The 19096-nt window shown below is 34.5% G+C and overlaps 2 protein-coding genes across 3 annotated transcripts; both read left to right on the top strand.

The window, feature by feature from the left end:
* The first annotated feature begins 344 nt into the window (after window positions 1–344).
* Window positions 345–12787, top strand: LOC130803095 (uncharacterized). Of its 2 annotated transcripts, none has more exons than XM_057667264.1 (10): window positions 345–533; window positions 1193–1270; window positions 2341–3151; window positions 3222–3708; window positions 4030–5757; window positions 6859–6970; window positions 7085–7174; window positions 10236–10301; window positions 10399–10494; window positions 11894–12787. In XM_057667264.1, exons 2-10 carry the CDS (start codon window positions 1226–1228, stop codon window positions 12014–12016), a joined length of 3558 nt encoding a protein of 1185 aa, XP_057523247.1. In that variant the 5' UTR covers window positions 345–533; window positions 1193–1225; the 3' UTR covers window positions 12017–12787. The 2 variants fall into 2 exon arrangements, with proteins under 2 accessions (XP_057523247.1, XP_057523246.1); XM_057667263.1 differs by having other exon boundaries at window positions 352–533; window positions 1188–1270; window positions 2341–3067.
* Window positions 12788–13465: 678 nt separating this feature from the next.
* Window positions 13466–17503, top strand: LOC130803097 (ferritin-3, chloroplastic-like). The gene is made up of 8 exons (XM_057667268.1): window positions 13466–14018; window positions 14508–14591; window positions 14681–14741; window positions 14947–15034; window positions 16639–16700; window positions 16862–16927; window positions 17020–17083; window positions 17179–17503. Exons 1-8 carry the CDS (start codon window positions 13702–13704, stop codon window positions 17232–17234), a joined length of 798 nt encoding a protein of 265 aa, XP_057523251.1. The 5' UTR covers window positions 13466–13701; the 3' UTR covers window positions 17235–17503.
* Window positions 17504–19096: the final 1593 nt, after the last annotated feature.

Genomic DNA, 19096 nt, shown 5'->3' with positions numbered 1-19096 from the left:
ATAAATAATCCTTATATTGAAACGAATCAAATAAAATCTCACATGACTATATTTTAATTTATGGATTAATAATAAAGTACAAGTTAAAAGTAAGTAATTAATAGTGTCCAAAAAGCAAATAGAACATCAGTAGTGAATTAGAGGGAGTATAAGTAATTATTATATGTGAAATAATCAACATTTTACTAATTTTTCTACAATGATCTTAATTTTTAATTAAACATTAATAATTCTAATTATAAAGAATGCTTGCTATAAATAAATCAAGATCGCAATAAGTCATTTATATAAAAACATTAAAGAAAAAAAAGTAAATACAAAAATAAATTATAATTATAGGAGTATTTATTTTTTTCAAGGTGCAAGACCTGAAATTGCTAACAGCTTGTGATCTCTTAAATTGTCAAAAACTACCCGGATCCAAAAACCCGATTTTTTACCCGCTCTTTGGCTGCCGCCGACGAACTGATCAACCCTCATCCGCCGCCGCTTTTTCCGTTCCGTCGACGTCCCTTGTCTCTTTCCGTCTACAGGTACCATTTGATTTTGTGTTTTAAGCTAAATTCCAACAAATTGAAAGAAATAGCAGTGGTATTTTGATTTTTTTTAGGGCTACTGTTCATCTAAATACGGGAGTTTTTTTTTAAAAAAATTTATGCAATTTGACGAATGCTTTATTTCATTCTTCGTTACTGAATAATTAACTTGTCGGTTTTATTTTCCTTTAATTTTTATTACAGTATAGTTCATCTACAAACTTGTTGAGTTTTGAAATTTGTGAATAATGGTTGATATTGTTTAAAATGTGTTTTAAAATGATATTTTAATTAATTGCTTAATATTTTGAAAGTATCACTGTACGTGTTTATATATTTGTGAGATTATTTTCAATTTCTAAATATGTTGACCAAGTTCTCTGCTTCTTCAATTTATCATCAAGGAAATGAATGATGGAAATGTTAATGTGTTTAGAAATATTAGTGTAATTGGTAAGTGGTGTCATCTAGATTAAATTTGTTGTAATTGATTCTTAATGAAGCTAGTGAGAATTAGATTAATTGTTGTAATTTGACATGTAAAGAATTTGTTTCAAGGCAATATAAGTAAGCTTGGTTTTTCTTGAAGTTTATCTAAAAGGTTATCTATTAGATGCAAATTAGTTATTATTTTAACTTGTCATGTTTAAGTGTAGGGGGCTAAACATAATTTACAAGCGTATGGTGGAATGTTTGTACGGGCGGCTTTCCGTGCTTGCCCCTCTTTGGCTATGGTATTGAAGTTTTCAATAATTGATATCTCTTTCTTTTTTGTTTTGTTAGTATATTGTAATTTGCTCTTACATTAGGTTTCATGTTATGGTATGTCGTCTTTCTACCCTCCTTGTAGCTTATATAAGCGGGATATGATGGGTATGATGGATATGATGATGATGATGATGATGATGATGATTGGATTTCAGGTTATTTATGTAATGTGTCAGTTGTGTCTTTGAATGTTAAAATGACAGGTTTTGAGACAAGGATTTAATTAATTGTATTGTTAATTTTGGTAGAGATAAAAAGGTGTTACTTTCCCCCTGGAAGTATTTGTTGACAAAGTTGAAATGAATTAGAATTTAGGCTGAGCCACACTAAAATGCAGGGATTTAGAAATGGGGAAATGTAATGAATACTTTGTGTTTTGTTTTACTAGTTTGCTTGCAGAAAAACAGATTTATGTTATATGGTTTGGATGTTGATGTGAAGAACATAGCAGAGGGAGATGTTTGTACCAATAACATTACTATTGCATTCATTCACTCAATGGTTTTTCATTTCATTGTTAGGTGCCATCTTCTTTTTCTGAATCTGTAGATATATTTTTCTTTTTGGTATTTCCACTAGAAGAGTTCTTGTAAAGTATGAAATGAATACATCAGCTTGTTAAGTATATGTATGAAGTCAATATGTATCTTTTGTGCATTTGTATTTAAAAGTCATCCCCATTTATTTGAATGTCAATGAACGTGTAGAAAATTATGTTTTTTGCTTTCCTTCTTTTACTTGGTATTCTATCTGAATTTTGCGACATTTTGTCCTATCGCATTTGCTATATTTTGATTTTGGTACATGGACTATACATTTATTGTCTTTCTTCATATCATTCACACATTTCTTATTTTTTGTCATATTTTCCCGTTAACCAACCTTAATAAGAGTAGTAAATTGCAAACTCAGTTAGAGTGAGGAATATATGATTCTATACGGAAAATAGTTGTCACACTATCTAAGCATATCTTCAATGTTTCAATATGTTTTGTTAAAAGAACCTTGCAAAAGTTTTGTGAACGTCTTTTTGCAGACACGATGTTGCACAGTACAGAGTTATGTAGCCACGTATTATTCATGCACTTCCATATGTGGATACGATGGACATACAAAAGGATCACTGTTACATTTTGTCAAGGACAGAAGAGCTTGTAAGATGACTGCTCTGCAGCCAAATTTTTTTTTGTGTGACTGCAGTTTAAATAGTTTCAAGGAATTTGATGAATCAAAGAGTTGCATTCGCTCTTCGTCAATACTTGGGTTTGCATGTCATCTCTTGCCTTCTACTTCAAGTTATAGGATTTCAAGTAAGGCTGCTAAACTTGATTTTTTGGAATTTGATAAGAGGATGTTCTCTTCAGATAAATTTCCAGAATCAGACCTTAGTGGTAATAGCACTAATGTGTCTGTGTTTGTAAAAGATGGAAAAGGAGGTAAAAAACTACTGAAACCTACTGTCTCTAACCATCATCAAAAACGAGTAAAGGCATTTGCTACTCGAGGGAGTATTGAAGGTAATTCAAAATTTTCATTTCCTAGTCAGTTTGTTAGGAAGAACATCCGTGATCCTCGACTATCAGTTTGTAAAAATGCCAATATTATAAATTCTATTCAAATTATTTCAAGAGATGGGCAAAATGAAGCAAACTTTGCACAGTATCACTCTGCACCAAGTTCTGCTGATGGAAAACAGGAGTCAAAGGCTGAAGTAAAACAGAAGCCAAGATCAAGAACCATGAAGAACAGCGAAGAGTTTTCAGGTACATTGTCTTCTCCTGATATTCTTCCATCCAGAGGTTATAGAAAAGCTACAACACTGAATGGCCTGTCACCTGCTGAGATAAGTTTTTCTTTTCCTCTCCTTATTGGGACATTTAGTTGTTGGAAGTCTGATCTTTTTCACTGAAACTGAAGTTTCTCAGAAAAGATCAACTGTGGATACAACTGAGGAAGAACTTGCCATATCTGGCTCTCTGCAAACTGCATCAAAGAAAAAAAGATCAAAGTCTCGAAAGAAGGGGACATCAGCTAAAGAAAATGAAATAGAGGTGACTATCAATGCTGCTTTACGCAAACGTGAGAAAGCAGAGAAGGTAGGTCGTACCTGCAACGCACCTCAGGAACCAAAGCTTCATACAGTTAATGGGGTCAAGTCATTTAAGTTGAAGCCTTTGTACCCTCCTACTGGGAAATCTGTTTTGGTGGTGGAGTCCCTCACTAAAGCAAAGATTATTCAGCAGTATCTTGGTGACATGTATGAAGTTATACCGAGTTATGGCCACGTAAGGGACTTGGCTGCCAAGTCAAGATCTGTACGTCCTGATGATGACTTCAGTATGGTATGGGAAGTTCCATCCTCTGCCTGGCCACATCTTGAGAGGATGAAGCTTGCAATTAGTGGGTATGCTCTTGTCCTCTCTCAACAATTGTTCCTAATGAGGAATTAACTGGTGTGTAATAGATTTTGAGTTGCCCTATTTGTTATCTTTTTCTTTGATCCATTAGTCATATGCTCCTAATTATTAGCTATGTATTCCTTTTTTAAACGCCTTTTTAAGCATTTTGCATTGCATTAATATCCTAAAGTGTTATTTTCCCCCCTACTTCTATAATCATTTCTTTTATTTGAGTTTGTAATTCTATACAAATTTGTTTTTCTTCTGCATAACTTTATTTACTCTAATTTAAGGGGTGCTATTCATCTTTTTTTACTCTGTTTCAGAGCAGATAATCTTATTTTTGCATTAGATCCTGATCGAGAAGGAGAAGCCATTTCTTGGCACATAATTGAGATGTTGCAGAAACAGAAGGCTTTGCGTGAAGATATAACTATTTCCAGGGTTGTTTTTCATGAAATTACGGAATCATCCATAAAAAATGCTCTTCAGACTCCAAGAGATATTGATGTTAACTTGGTCCATGCTTATCTTGCTCATCGTGCATTTGATTATTTGATTGGCTTCAACATTTCCCCTTTGCTATGGAAAAAGCTACCTGGCTGTCAATCTGTTGGGCGATTACAATCAGTTGCTCTTTCTCTTTTATGTGACAGGGAATTAGAAATCGAGGAATTCAAACCACAGAAGTATTGGACTGTAGAGGCCACATTTAGTTCAAATGTAGCATCATCACCAAACAAATCTTCTCTTCGGTCATACTTGACTCATTTTGGTTCAAAAAAACTAAATCAGTTTTCTATTGGCTCAGCCACTGAGGCAAAGGGTATCGAGCAGATAGTGATTTCGTCTAATTTTGAGGTCACTGCTGCTAAGAAAACCAAAGTGAACATTAAGCCTCCTACTCCTTTTATAACATCAACACTTCTGCAAGATGCAGCAAATAAGTTGAAATTTTCTGCTTCCTATACAATGAAGTTGGCACAGAAACTGTATGAGGGAATCGAGTTAACAGGTGGCAAGGTCGCTGGATTGATAACCTACATGAAGACTGAGGGTCTACACATGTCTGATGAAGCTGTGAAGGAAATTCGTTCTTTGGTCCAAGAGCGTTATGGTTTTAAATTTGCGGCACATAGCCCTCAAAAGTTTTTTAAAAAGGTAAAGAATGCCCAAGAGGCACATGAAGCCATTAGACCTACAGATATACGGATGTTTCCATCAATGCTTATCAAGGATCTTGATGAAGATTCTCTAAAACTGTATACTTTGATTTGGGCCCGTGCAATGGCCTGCCAAATGGAAGCTGCACAAGTTGATCGGATGCAGCTTGATATTGGAAATGATACTGGCTCCATTTTCTTTCAAGCTGATTGTACTGCAGTCGACTTTCCTGGGTACAGATCAGTATATGAATATATAAAAACTCGGGCCATTCAAGACAGTGATAATGAACCTACTGATCATGAAGAACTTTACGAGATCCTTAGTAATCTAAAACAGAGAGATCCTTTGTGTCTTGAAAATGTGGAAATAAGACAACATTATACACAGCCTCCTCCTCGCTACTCAGAGGCATCATTGGTGAAGAAGATGGAGGAGCTCGGGATCGGAAGGCCTTCAACGTATGCAACTACACTCAGAGTTTTACAAGACAGGAAATACGTAACAGCAAAAAACCTAGTGCTATACCCTGAATTCCGTGGTCGTATGGTCTCAGCGTTTCTCTCTCACTATTTCAAGGAGGTCTCAGACTGTAGTTTTGCTTCTGTCTTGGAAACTGAGCTTGACAATGTTTCTACTGGATCAACGGAATGGAAAAGGCTCCTCAAGGACTATTGGGTTAGGTTCAGTGCTAACTGTGATCGTGCCAGCAAAGCTCATGTCCAACAAGTGGAGAAGATGATAGAGAGAACTTATGCAAATTTCCTCTTTTCCTCGCTTACTGAAGAGAGCCGAGCATGCCCCAATTGTTTGGAGGGTACTCTAATCTTCAAGGTGAGCCGTTATGGTGCAGGGTTTTTCATAGGCTGTGATCGACACCCCAATTGCAAGTAAGCCTTCAACACATCACATCACTTATTTGAGGCTAATAGTCTTCAGTGTAACTTTGGAGCTGTTAGGTCAGTTTTGAGTCTACTGTAACTTCTAGCTTCATTTGATTTCAGATTTTCTGTGCTTGAATTCTGATTATGCTGCTTTCTGTAATTTCCATTGTGCTATAGTTTTTTTAAAACCTTTTTTTCTTTTTTTTTTTTGCTATGTTTGGATGAAAGGAAATGAAGAGAAAGTAAAGGAAGGGAGATGGAGAAATGACATTTCCTTCATTTGGATACCAATAGGGGAGAGGAGGGAAATGGAGGGGAAAACTCTTTCACATTTTTTACAAAATAAATCCTTTCAACATTACAACGATTTAAATAGAAATCATATCAATTTTCCATCCCCATCCATCCCCTTTCCTTTCCTCTCTTCCCCTTCCTTTCCTTCCCTCCTTGCCCTTTCCTTTCCTTCCTAAATCTTATCCAAACACACTCTTAGGAAAATTGATACTGTAATTTCTGTTTAGACAGCGTCATATTGAGTGGTTAAGCCTGTCCTAGTTGCAGACAGTGATTTCCTTTTTAAGTTAGTTTAGAGTGGACATTATTTTAGATATTAATTCATTCTTCATAAACAATAATAGAAAAGGGATGCATGTTAAAATAATTGGCCATGGTGTTGCAGTAAATATTAAACCATTTAGCAAATTAGAGACTGCTATTCAGCTCTGGGCATAAATTCCGACAGTATATATGAAACCTTTTTGCAGATCAGATACTGATGTTTAGCCTTTGGTCAACAATCATTCTATAAAAGATACAATACCTTGTGTTATCTAAGCCTCGATAACCTTAAGCTTTAGAATATGACACATAATGTCGTAACTTTTTTGTCAGACCTTTTCTGTTGAAATGTGAACCTTGGTTTAGTTATCATGTTCTTTTGCTAACATGGAAAGCACAGTATTCAATTTTATCGTCACTGTTCAGAAGTAATGCTTGACAACATTTATGGGTTTGAGAAGACATCGTAGTGTCATACATTTAGGTCTTTTTGTAATACTTGCATCATGCATATTTTGGTTTTCTAAGGAACATTGTTCTTGTTGGTAGGTTTATAGCTAAAACATTGTATGGGGAAGAGGATGAAGAGGAAATTTCTCAAAATGACACTTTACTTGAAGAACCAAAGTTGCTGGGTACACATCCCGAGTCCGGTAAGAAGGTATCAGATAAGAAAACTTATGCTTAGTCAATCTGCAATTACTTTAGATTGGACTGCTTATAGTTCCATATATTTTTGGATTGTCTTAAAATCATGTGTTAATTGCGGTTATAGGTTCTTTTGAAGCGCGGTCCTTATGGATCTTATGTGCAGCTTGGTGAAGATAGGAAAGGATATTTACCTAAACGGTCATCAATTTTTCAGGTAGGTCATTTGCTGCACTTTGAGATTTCCAATGTTTCGTATTATTGTCTCATGTGAGATAAAGACTTTGAGACGGGATGGCCATGTATAAAACACTTATAATTAACATCTAATCTATACAAGTGAATTCCAATCAAGCATTTGTACATTACTGAAGAAAACTTTACTATTGACCATGCATTTGTACATTACTGAAGAAAACTTTACTATTGACCATGCTGTGTATCCGCTTTCTGTTAGACTTCTGGTTGAAGGTTTAGAATTTTCCGTGCTCACTTTTACCATACTTCCTAATTAAATATTTTTTTCACCACAAAGTAAAATAAAAGAATGACAATCACGTTAATGTGAATGTTGGGTGCCGATGTTAAGGGTTGGAGTGGTGGAAAATGCAGTTGCTCTTCACCTAGTAACCATGTGGTCTAGGGTGAGATTTTCTGGAGACTCATTAAAAGGATTTCACTTATCTTCTCTATTCATGTGTGTGTGGGGACCTCTTCTTGTTCGTCATATAACTAAAAGAATGAGGTAGGTGCAAGGAGATGATTCAGTTGGAGAAGCTGAAAGATTTAAAAACTTAAAGGCAAGAACACAAAAATATATAGCTATTCCAGTACCAAGAGCAGATGCCTTTTTTAAAGGATGGTAAATTCTTAGTTGCACTCATTTAAATCATGTGTACTTATTTATTAAATGTTGAGATGATGTTTGCGAACTTATTTGTTATCACTAATAAGGGTAAAGGTGCATACATCCAACCTCTCAAAACCCGCCTAGGTGGGAATATGTGGTTAATGGAATGATGATGATGCTAGATTTGTAGTATTACAATACAAATACACATAATATATCTGATAGTTCCACCCATCCAAAGCAATGTGTGAATTTCATTAATGTATTGAATTTGAGAGGAAAGAAAAAGTTAGTGAAAAATGTAGGCGAGTCCCTACTTTAAGGGGAGAAACTTCACAAATTTTTGTTTAATATATATATATATATATATATATATATATATATATATATATATATATATGTATATATATATATATATTCTTTTTTTGAAGTTTTAGGTATAAGACATCTTAAATTAGCATGTCCCAGTTTTTGAAAAAAGTTCACAGACTCCATCCTGTATTTAACCCATAGATGCGGTACAGCAAGTTTTGCACCTCCAGCAAGGGCAAGTGCAGTGCCTTGTCTGCTTTTTGTGCACTTGTGCAAGAGCAAGAACAAAACAACTTTCAGAGTGAAGTATTCCCTAACTCTACAAAATTGCTTGAATTTAAACCTCAAGTAATCTGCTTTCGCAAAAGAAAACCCTAAATTACCAAAAGCCCTAATTTGTCTGAGAACTACAAATTGGTGGTTTGCTTGTCAATTCATGATATAGATGGTTGGTAGTCCTTATATTGTGATTGCGAATGCCTAGTTTCCAGCATTAGTTGGTAGAGCTCTTTGATTGTCTTTTTCTCAATTTTATGTCTTTGATTTTATTTTTTTTCTGGATACTACTGTATATGTTATCTCTTTCTACAAGAAGTCCTAATAGCTGTGCTGAGCTCTGAATTTTGACCGACTGTCAACTTTTTTTTTCTTTGAGTTATGATTTGTGTTCCCTCTGAAACCCCAACCTGGTTGCCCCCTAATTTTATTTATTGAAGGGCACTTTGCTTCTCATTTTCTCCTAAGTAGCCTGTTGTTTCTAAAAGTTTATATTCATACTAGTTGCATCTCAGGTGCTTGAGGACTTACCTTTATTTTTCTCTGTGTGCTTAGGCTTTGGGGAATTTTGTGCCTTGTTATAATAAAGGTCGCTGTTGACCTAATTAGCTTAGCACTGTGATAGAAGGATGTAATAAGGTGAATGTAAAATGTAAATGTAAGCGAACTTACCGCTGCTACTTCAAATCTTTATGTTTGGACTACACCAGGGGCTCTGGTAGCCCCTATGGCAAATGTCTGGGATGCTAGCTCTACTGTCTTTATCTAGTAATCACTGACTTTTGCCTCTGCTTCTGTGGAGTGAAACTTAAATTTGACAAAACTGTTCCCTGATTCTTAGTTTCTTACACCATTGATGCAGTTATGCGTGAACTTGCAATCTCAAAACTTGCTTGTCATTGTATATAAATTTACTATTAACATGCTATATCCCATAATACTTTATTGTCATCCCAAGAAATTATTGCATATTGGCTGGTAGATCATTTATCTCTTACATTTTCAGATCATGGTTCAGGTTTTCTGATACTATTACTCCATGTATTGTTTAAGTTGGAAATTCTCATCTTAGTTGTATGGGAAAGGCTTTCCTGCACAAATTAATTTGGAGACTTTCTTTCATTCCTTGTATAGTGTATTTCTTTTGCTGCTAAGTTTGAGATCTTGTGAGAACTACTCCCAACATTTTGTTTTTGCTGCAAAGGATAATAGTTCAAGAATTTGAATGAAGAAACTAACAAAAACAGCAAAAAAAAAAAAAAAAAAAAAAAAAAAAAAAAAAAAAAGAAACTCAAAAGAAATATGAAGTAGAATTTAGCCTGTTCAACTGCGATACAGTGGGAGTAGATTGATAGACCTAATGCAATTCAAGAAGAGAGCAGACAAGTGGAACTAGTATTCAGGTGCTTAGTTTTAGATAGCATTACGCTCGCAAAACGTCCATGGAGCTAGGCATAGTGTGCATTTTATTTTCAACTTCTTTATTTTTTATGTCATTAGTATAATCTATAATACAAGTATAAAGAGATTAACAAATCATGTGATACTGGTGGAGACATTATTGGATAGCTTTGTGCTCCTTTGGTTTAGTGCAATGCTTACGTCTTTGGTGACATGATTTGGTAACTGTATGTCATCTCTAGTGCTTCTTTGGTTAGTGAGCATTGACTAATTATAAGCTGGAGGAACTTTTGGCAATTGCATTTTAACGTTGAATGTGCATGTGTCAAAACAGTTACAATTATCAATTTCCTTTTCTGCAAAGTTCTTTTTTTCCTGGACTAATAAAAATCATGTTTACGATTTCTTATCTTATTTCTTATTTTTTTATCCTTTTTAGATCAAGGATGTTGAGACAATTACGCTGGAAGATGCTATTGATTTGCTTCGCTACCCTATCAAAGTGGTATCTCTCTCTTAATATGCTAAACTTTTTGTTCTTTCATGGACTTTTGAACTTCACTTTTAAAGCCCCCTCATTTATTTGTGAATTCTACTTCCAGGGAACCCATCCTGTGGATGGTCAGCCAATAGTTATAAAGATATCAAAAGCGGGGTTTACTGTTTGGCATCGATGTGACATTGCTCCTGTGCCAAAGGTATGGCTTTGGTCCTGGTCATCTACCATGAAACAGTAGTTATTCTGTTTGCATGTTATGAATTGTTTTCGGCTATTATAGAACATCATAGGACATTTATATTTTTCATCATCTTTTTCCATACACAACTAGTTTTGAGAAATCTGTTTGACATTTTGGAAATTTCACCTATCAGCTGTCATGTGATGTTGCACACTGATACGAATCATACGAGTCTGTATTAAGCGTTGAATTTTAATATGGGCTAGTAAATATGATTGGCAATGGTTTATTCCCCTTGCCCCCCACATTCTCCGATAGGATTTTTATTTACAGCTATTTAGATGTGAACTAAGGAGAGGAAGGAAGGAAGGGAACGGAAGAAAAAGGGAAAGGGAGGGGATGGATAGGGTAAGGAAGGGGAGGGTACTGCAAACGCAAGTAAAAATCATGAAAGAGAGAAGAAGGCAATCACTGATTTGAAGAGATTTGTTTCCTACTGAATTAAGATAACACTCACGCTGAAAGTTTTGGTTCTTGTAGCGGACCCCTTATTGTTGTGTTAATCAAGATTCAAGAGAAAGCCTTATATCCTTTTCTTCACCCCAATTTCTCTCACCCCTCCTATATTTTCTTACAGAAACAAAGGAGTAGGCCTCCCTTTTTCTCGTTTTCCTTTCTCTCCATTTTCTTCTATAGCTTTATGGATCCATCCAATCAACCTGATAGATTTGATTAGTCTCTTGATAATGGAAAACCGCATGGCTGCCGCATTAGTGAGTGCCAATGTTGATGGTACCAAACCAGAAGGGCAACTAAAATAGTATTCAAAACCAGTGAAGGTGGAAAGAGATTTTAGGTGAGGTTTTATTCACTTACAATAGGTATTGTCAATTTATATACCTGTCTAATAAATGATTATTTTTATCCAATTTTAAATTTGAATATTATTCATCTCGAGAATGTGGTGTCAAATGAACAATGTTTATTAGATTTTCTGAAAAATAATTGAATCCAATCTAAGATTTACACCTCGGAATGCTGGTACTCTTTCGAGAAAGTACTTTGAATTGCTAGATGTTGCTCTATGATTTACATTCGCTGTATGCAAGAGACAAAGTGGGATAGTGGAGACGCCAGAAAATCCACAAGAGGAAGAAATGTAAATAGTGGTATATAAATTAATAAGAAGTTAGTATTATGAATTTATGATGGATGAGTGATTAGCCAATGATGTTGTAGAGGTTTGTGAATGAATGACAGAATAATGAGGGTGAAGCATATGTATGGCAGAAATATATTGAATTTTGTTTACATTTGGTTGCTAGAAAATAAATAAACTGTGCATGCTTCTATCCTACCATTGTTGCTCATTGCTTCACTGATTGTTGGATGAACTGATATTTCTTCTTGAATACAGAACTTATCTCCGAATGATATTGATATGAATAAAGCACTGAAGTTGCTCTCTGGTAAAAAAGTTCGTAGAATTGGCCGACCAAAGGGTAAAAAGCGTGAAGAAGAGGCTGTTGATGACTCTTAAAGTGTTGCCTTTTGCAAGATGCTATATCATCTTTTGTGGGCTACACAGATTACGTGTAATAGTTGGTGAATAAGTGGTAGGTAGTTCCGGTTCTTTTGATCATCTATAGTCGCTCATCATTTTTGTTTCCTTGGCTTGTATGCTACTAGCACTGACACGTGATTCACTAATTTCCTTGTGAATTGCAAATTAGAAAAAGCGAATTATAGTTGGTTTGGGTAGGTTATTTTGAGCGAATTGCGAATTCAAAACCGAATTAACTGGTGAATTATGTTACACCGGCTGTGAGTAATAGTTATTGCCTATAGAGGAAGTAGGCATATTTTCAGGGTTATATTTGAATTCGGAAAGCAAAAGTACAAGGCTTGGCTCTTAGCTTTGATTTGTTCTCAAGGTGATTATTTCATCAAATAATCAAAGATTATTGCTCCATTTTCTGATAATTTTTGGTTTTGTGGACAATCAGCAAGCTAAGGGCGTTCTTGAATGCCTTTGCCATGGCTGCAACCAAGAGTTCAAAGTTGAAGTCGGGAATCACATTTGAAGAAGGCATATTTACGAAGCTCTCCCTATGTAGTTGGCGCCCCAAACTTGGCCCTTCGGAGTGTCGCTGCTGCTTACATTAACATACAGACCATATGACTCGAGTTTACATGAATCGAAGTACTTGTGCTGTTGATGTATAAAATCTGTAAATTAGTAGTAATAAAGTTATTGAAAGTAAATTTTATACTTTGTTGAATTTCGTCAGAGCTAAGAGTTATCAACTCAGTATTCCTCGCAAGTCAAACTGAATATCATCATCTAACCTAAAATATTATCCTACGTCAACGTTCTTGAAAACTATCAATAGGAATAATAGTAGATTAAAGAAATAAAGAACGCTCTCAATACTCTACCAGAATCTCATTAGTTAGCTTTGTTGAATGAAGTAGTTAAGAATATGAACTGCGTCATCAAATGTGTACAATGTACATATACTTGTAAAAATTAGTCAAATTATTGTACATTCATGAAAAATCATCTGAAAGACGTGCTATTTTCGCATCTAAAAATAATAATTTTATATTTATTAAAAATCATTCTAATTATATGGATCACAAATTCATCAAAAATTTTCTTCCACAAATTTAGGAAAATTGAAAATATTCTCAATTGGCAATATTCTCCCACTTTCTATATCTCAACTTAAAAGACAAAAACAAATCTTATATAAATTTAGTTCACTCTATTCTTGTTTTATTGTGAATTAATTATATATTAAAAATAATAAATATTTACTAGACACTTATAATTAAGTACTAATATTAAAAAAATACTTATTATTAATTAATAAATACTAAAATAAAATAGACCAATTTCACCACAATTCTTTTTTAGGTAACCACAAATTTTTCTAAGATTATAAATCTAACTCCTTTTCACACAACCCTAGAACCATCATCTCCAACACAAGCTAAACACACGCTTCCAATCTCCACCTTCCACGTGTCTCTCTATCCAACGGTCCTAATTTTAGACCTAGCTCCCTCCACATGCCTTTAAAAATCTTCTCAGTTCTCTATTCTCTTCTTCCTATCCTCAAGATCTCAACTCACTCATTCATCTTCAAGCTCTGTCTTTTTCTCTTTCTGCACTAAAATCCACTTTCTCTTTCTAGATTTTCGCCATTTTTTCTTCTCAAGATGCTTCTCAGAGCTTCTCCAGCTTTCTCTCTACTTTCCAACAATGGCGGTGTTGTTGACACACACGCGCTCTCGTCGGAGAATTCTTTGATAACTTCTCCGTCTTTTCTCCGGATTCCGTCGGCCAAAAACCATAGCAGTGGATTTTCTGTCTTAGCTGCTGCTGAATCTAACAGTCGTCCTTTAACTGGCGTCATTTTTGAGCCATTTGAGGAAGTTAAAAAAGAACTTTCTATGGTTCCTACTGTACCTCAGGCTTCCATTGCTCGTCAAAAGTATGCCGATGAGTGTGAAGCTGCCATTAATGAACAAATTAAGTAAATCTCTTTTATCTTTACTCTGTTTCTTCAATTTTCTGTATTTCAATCATTTACTTATGCGTTTGCGTTAATTGTTGAAATGAATTCGATTATGCTTCGTCATCTTGACTAAAACCTAATTTCAGTGATTATTCATCTGAACTAAACCTGATTGGATTATGTTTCCGTATTTAATTTGTTAGAAATGATCCTCCTGTGTATTAATTTTTTTCAGAATATCTATTCCGAATCTTGTATTTTCTTTGGACAGAGTCAAAGTTATCAAGTTTATAACTGATAGAAGTATTAATTTGCCAATTAATAACAAGATAAGAGAACAGAGAAAAGGTTAAAGTTTCTCGCGTTTTGGTTTTGTCGATTTGCTTATTGTTGGGCGTATTCATTGTTGTTTCCCTGTAATATTGTGATAAATAATAGGAGTAATATGTTACTCATAATTTTTAGTGATTATACTGACGATTGTCGATGTCATTGTGAATTTTGCAGTGTGGAATACAATGTTTCTTACGTTTACCACGCTATGTTTGCGTACTTTGACCGAGACAATGTGGCACTCAAGGGTCTTGCTAAGTAAATCTTCTGATGATAACTTTGCCTCTGATTCTAATTAGGCTTAGCCATATGAAACTGAAAATCCTTGTTTGTTTATTTATGACTAGGTTTTTCAAGGAATCTAGTGAGGAGGAAAGAGAGCATGCTGAGAAATTGATGGAGTACCAGGTATTAAATCAAATCGACTAACAGATATTGTTAATGATGTTAGTGGTTCACCCTTGGGCAGGTTTTATTGATTGCCAATAGTTATTTCTCATTAGACATCTTTAACCAAATGCATATCTGTTATTTAGCCGCACTTCTATAAAATGCTAAAAAAAAATTTCTGAATATGATTAAGCCAATCTGTTTGCTGTGCTGAACTTTACAGAACATGCGTGGTGGAAGGGTGAAGTTGCAATCAATACTGATGCCTCTCTCTGAATTTGATCATGAAGAGAAAGGAGATGCTTTACATGGTAGGTATTTTTGATTTTTAATATTGGGAAATCTTTCTATATGTGTACAATTTGGTGTACTCTTGTCTGCTCAACCTTGGAGTGGTAACCTAGATCTGTAAACGAATTGGGTAAATTAAATATAGGAACGGCATATCAGAATCTTGAAAGTTATCTTGATAAAATAATGGATTATGGTTAGGACGTGTGCTGCATTTTTGAAGGGTAGGATATATGCTAATCTTAATGTACTTTTTAATTGAAATGGGCTCGTTATTGGCACATTGTGGAGGGACATTACTGGATTTCTTTTCTTTTCTTTTCAATTCCACTTGCCGTTTAAATACTCTAGGCTGCCTTTTTTTGAGGAGAAAATATTTTTGGCTTTGTGTAAAGAAAAGTTTGGTGGGGTAGGAAAGTAAAAAAATATGTGCATACATGGGAGCATCGACAGTTGATAAGGGAGGACTAAATCTTCTCATCTTTAATTTGCAGAAAGGAGAGTAGTGTTTGCTAAGCTTTTGGTAGTTTAGTGGATTTTTCTAGGAACCAAGTAGTTTTTGTTTTTTCTTGGAAAGTACAGTAACTTGAAAGTTTCTGCTTGATAGCTCAAGTATTCTTTTTCCCTCTTTCTATGCTTGATTAGTTGACAACTTGGAAAGTACAGTAACTTGAAAGTACAGTAAATTGATTATGTGTTTACGTAGAGATTAAAATCAGAAAACAATAAAAGAGTTAATTACTCTCTTATATGTTTCAAGAGATTAAGAGAAAGATACAGCAATTGATATTTCAAAGATGTAAATGATTTTCATACACTCACTCTTATTTATAGAGTTGAAGTGACAAGGATTCATCCAAAACCATACATCAATAATAACTGATGATTATCGGTTAATTATGACGTAAAAATTCGTTCATAACAACACATTACTCTATGAAATAAAGTTTCGTTTCACGAACTGATGTTCTGTTTCAATGTGCTCGAACAACCATGAACCAAAAACAACTTCCAGAAACTTTTTGACTCAAAGTGCTCAAACAAGCAAATACCAAAAACATCAAATAGAAGCTTTTGGAACAAAGTGTCACAGTGCTCGAACGAGCTACAAAGTGCTCGAGCGAGCACCACTATGCTCGAATGAGCAGGATGGTCTAGCCTCGTGTTTTTTGTTTCGTTGTTACGTTCTGGCTTAGTATATACTTTAGTATATGCCTTAAGCCTTTGGATATGTCTTATATGCTCTAAATACTCAACACCTTTTGTGTACATGGTCAAGTTTGTCGGTGCATTCTTGTGCTTTGAGGCTTCTGGCTTAGTTATTAGTCATGGACCAAACCCTGCATTCTGCTTTTTTTTTATATATTTATGTTATGCCAAGCTAAAGCGTTAAAAGTCTCTGGGTTTATTTAGCAATGAGCAATTATAAACATGTTAACACAACTAAAGTATGAGGTGTTTTACTTCTTTGTTCTGAAACCGTAAAAAAGGAATATGCGCTCCGCTCAGCGCTGGATTATTTGGATATTGACTTTGATCGTGGATTCTGCAATTTCTCTTTTTTTTTACTGTTGTGGTGCATTCCTTCGCACAATATTGACTTGGTATTTCGGTTGTGATGCAGCTATGGAACTTGCCTTGTCCTTGGAAAAGCTTACAAATGAAAAATTGTTGAACTTGCATCATGTAAGTATTGATCCTTCCCTTTTGTTCTGATTTATTTGCAAATGCAGCTTGTAGAAATTTATATATCTCAAACCTGTTTAAGAAGTAGGAGCGACAAAGCACAGTTTTATAGTAGACAGCTCAGGTTTTGCCGCAAATTCATTCTCAATTCTTACTTTCAGGTAGCTGAGAAAAACAATGATGTGCAATTGCAAGAATTTGTTGAGGGAGGCTTCTTAAATGAACAGGTAAAACCAATTCGCAAGTCAAAACCCGATGAATGTCATACTGATGCTACAGTTTGCAGATTGATAATCAACAAATACTTTGCACTCTGCAGGTTGAAGCTATAAAAAAGATCTCAGAATACGTTGCTCAGCTTCGGAGAGTTGGCAAGGGACATGGTAATTAACAATACTCCGACTTAGTTAACTGATTCTCTCCTTTCTCTTTTTTCATCAACCAGCACTGATACTATTGTGTACTGGTTCATCCCCAGGTGTATGGCACTTCGATCAAATGCTTCTTCGTGAAGGAGATGCAGCTGCTGCTTAAAGAAGCGTGTGATTTCTCATCCAGATTTTTGTCGACATATCATTGGAGATCAGATCCATCCAGCAGAATTTGTGCAATGTGATTTTTCAGTATCCAAATCGGGTTGTTTTATTCCAATAATAACATCTACGCTAGGTAATTCTACTCAAAAAGAATGTAGTCCTACTTTCGGTTGATTTAGCTGTTAGGAAATTCCGAGTAGGAAGAATGTAGTCGACTGTGCTTTCTTTGCATTCTACCTATATAATTGAAGGAATTACTATGCTCTATTTTGGGATGCCAATCTGTTTCTGCCTTCATTTTTCAGATAAATTTTGTTTTACTGTAGTACTTTTTAATTTTTGAGTATTGTTTTACTGTAATACTTTTTTTTTTTTACTAATATGGCATTAATTATGTACTGAAGATATGCGTGGCTGAATTGATTTCAGAAAGCATTAAATGATGTCATAAGTAGTACATTTGTGATTTGTGTATTGGAGGCCAAGTGAAAATGTTGTGATTAAACCAATAAATTAGTTAACCCCAGAAAGAATACTAATTGCCTAGACAATGTCACCCTTTTAGATTTGATGTATAGGTTATTCCCTTCGCTCCAAGGTGTTATATTTATGGAGGTAGTATTCAAAACTAGGGCTCAAATTTTATTTACATCTTCATGCTCTTTTGTGTCTCTTCTAGTAACAGATAGTAGTTTTCTCACACCAAATGCATTTTGTTTGATCCTTCAACAGTTTGTTTTTTCCTACCTCATATTCATACTCTTTTTCATGGACTTTGTCTCATTTAGTCCGGACACTTTTGCCAAAGCAATTATTGAAACTTTAATATCTCTATTGTACATTACTAAAAATTAAAAAAAAAAATTACATTAGTAATCTTTGCGTTGAAACAAATCAAATAAGGTCCTACTTGACTTTGTTTTAGTTGATAAATTAAGAATAAAATACAAATTAAGAGTAATATGTAAATAATGACAAATAATCAAATAGGACAAAATCATAAAGGAGTTACTCATTTTTAAACCATGATATTTGTCACATTTTTTTCATGCCCTTCATTTTTTTTTCAATTCCATATACCATGAATGTCTTGTCTCTAGTCGTTAGAGGACATACAACTTATCTAAACTACGACTATTAAAAATTAACCCATTCTAGTAAATACTTATCTAAACTACAAATATTAAAAATTAACCCATTCTAGTTTATATATTTGATCTTTATAGCAATTGACATGAATATCTATAGTAGTTTCATAACAAATTGCCAAACTACTACTCTGTCTCGTGGAAGGGATAGTTTTTCGCTTTAGTAAGAGTGAGGGAAAGTTGTATTTTATTAAAAGTCGAGAAAAATGTATAAATGGGATGAAAAGATAAGTAGAATACATACATCAATAAGAAAAAGAGTGTATGAGGTCATAGTCGTAAATTAAAATTTTGGCGAATTCTATAGGACCGGTGGGCGTAGAGTATATGATAGCTCACACATCTTTCATTCTGATCGACACGTTATATCGATGCAACTTACGAATATGATTGATTGGCATTACTTGATCATATCTAAAAGTTTTACAAGTTTCCATCACTAACAATTCAATTTAGGAAAAATTGTCTAATTACACCATCATCAGAATTTAAAATAACAGAAAGTCAGAGAAGACACACACAATGACATTTCCATGCCCACTAATCACAACATTTGGCACGTTGATCAGCCCCAATTTTCTGGCCCATTGTGAATCAATTCAAAAGAAACAATTGTTTCGTTTTCTCAACCTAGATAGACAGTTGCATGCATTAGTTCCACAAATTTGAGATCAATCAAGGGCCTTCAAAAACAATTGTATTCTCTGAACAA

This window comes from Amaranthus tricolor, chromosome 16 (assembly GCF_026212465.1).
Source record: "Amaranthus tricolor cultivar Red isolate AtriRed21 chromosome 16, ASM2621246v1, whole genome shotgun sequence".
Taxonomy (NCBI): domain Eukaryota; kingdom Viridiplantae; phylum Streptophyta; class Magnoliopsida; order Caryophyllales; family Amaranthaceae; genus Amaranthus; species Amaranthus tricolor.
The sequence above is the reverse complement of the archived record's forward strand: the minus strand, read 5'-3'. Positions and strand labels throughout refer to the sequence as shown.

Coding starts and splice junctions, on each gene's coding strand:
- LOC130803097 (XM_057667268.1), top strand. CDS start 13,702: ATGCTTCTCAGAGCTTCTCCAGCTTTCTCTCTACTTTCCAACAATGGC. Junction 15,035..16,638: donor GAAAGGAGATGCTTTACATG/GTAGGTATTTTT, acceptor GTTGTGATGCAG/CTATGGAACTTGCCTTGTCC. Junction 17,084..17,178: donor GAGAGTTGGCAAGGGACATG/GTAATTAACAAT, acceptor GTTCATCCCCAG/GTGTATGGCACTTCGATCAA.
- LOC130803095 (XM_057667264.1), top strand. CDS start 1,226: ATGTTTGTACGGGCGGCTTTCCGTGCTTGCCCCTCTTTGGCTATG. Junction 3,709..4,029: donor ATGAAGCTTGCAATTAGTGG/GTATGCTCTTGT, acceptor ACTCTGTTTCAG/AGCAGATAATCTTATTTTTG. Junction 6,971..7,084: donor ATCCCGAGTCCGGTAAGAAG/GTATCAGATAAG, acceptor TTGCGGTTATAG/GTTCTTTTGAAGCGCGGTCC.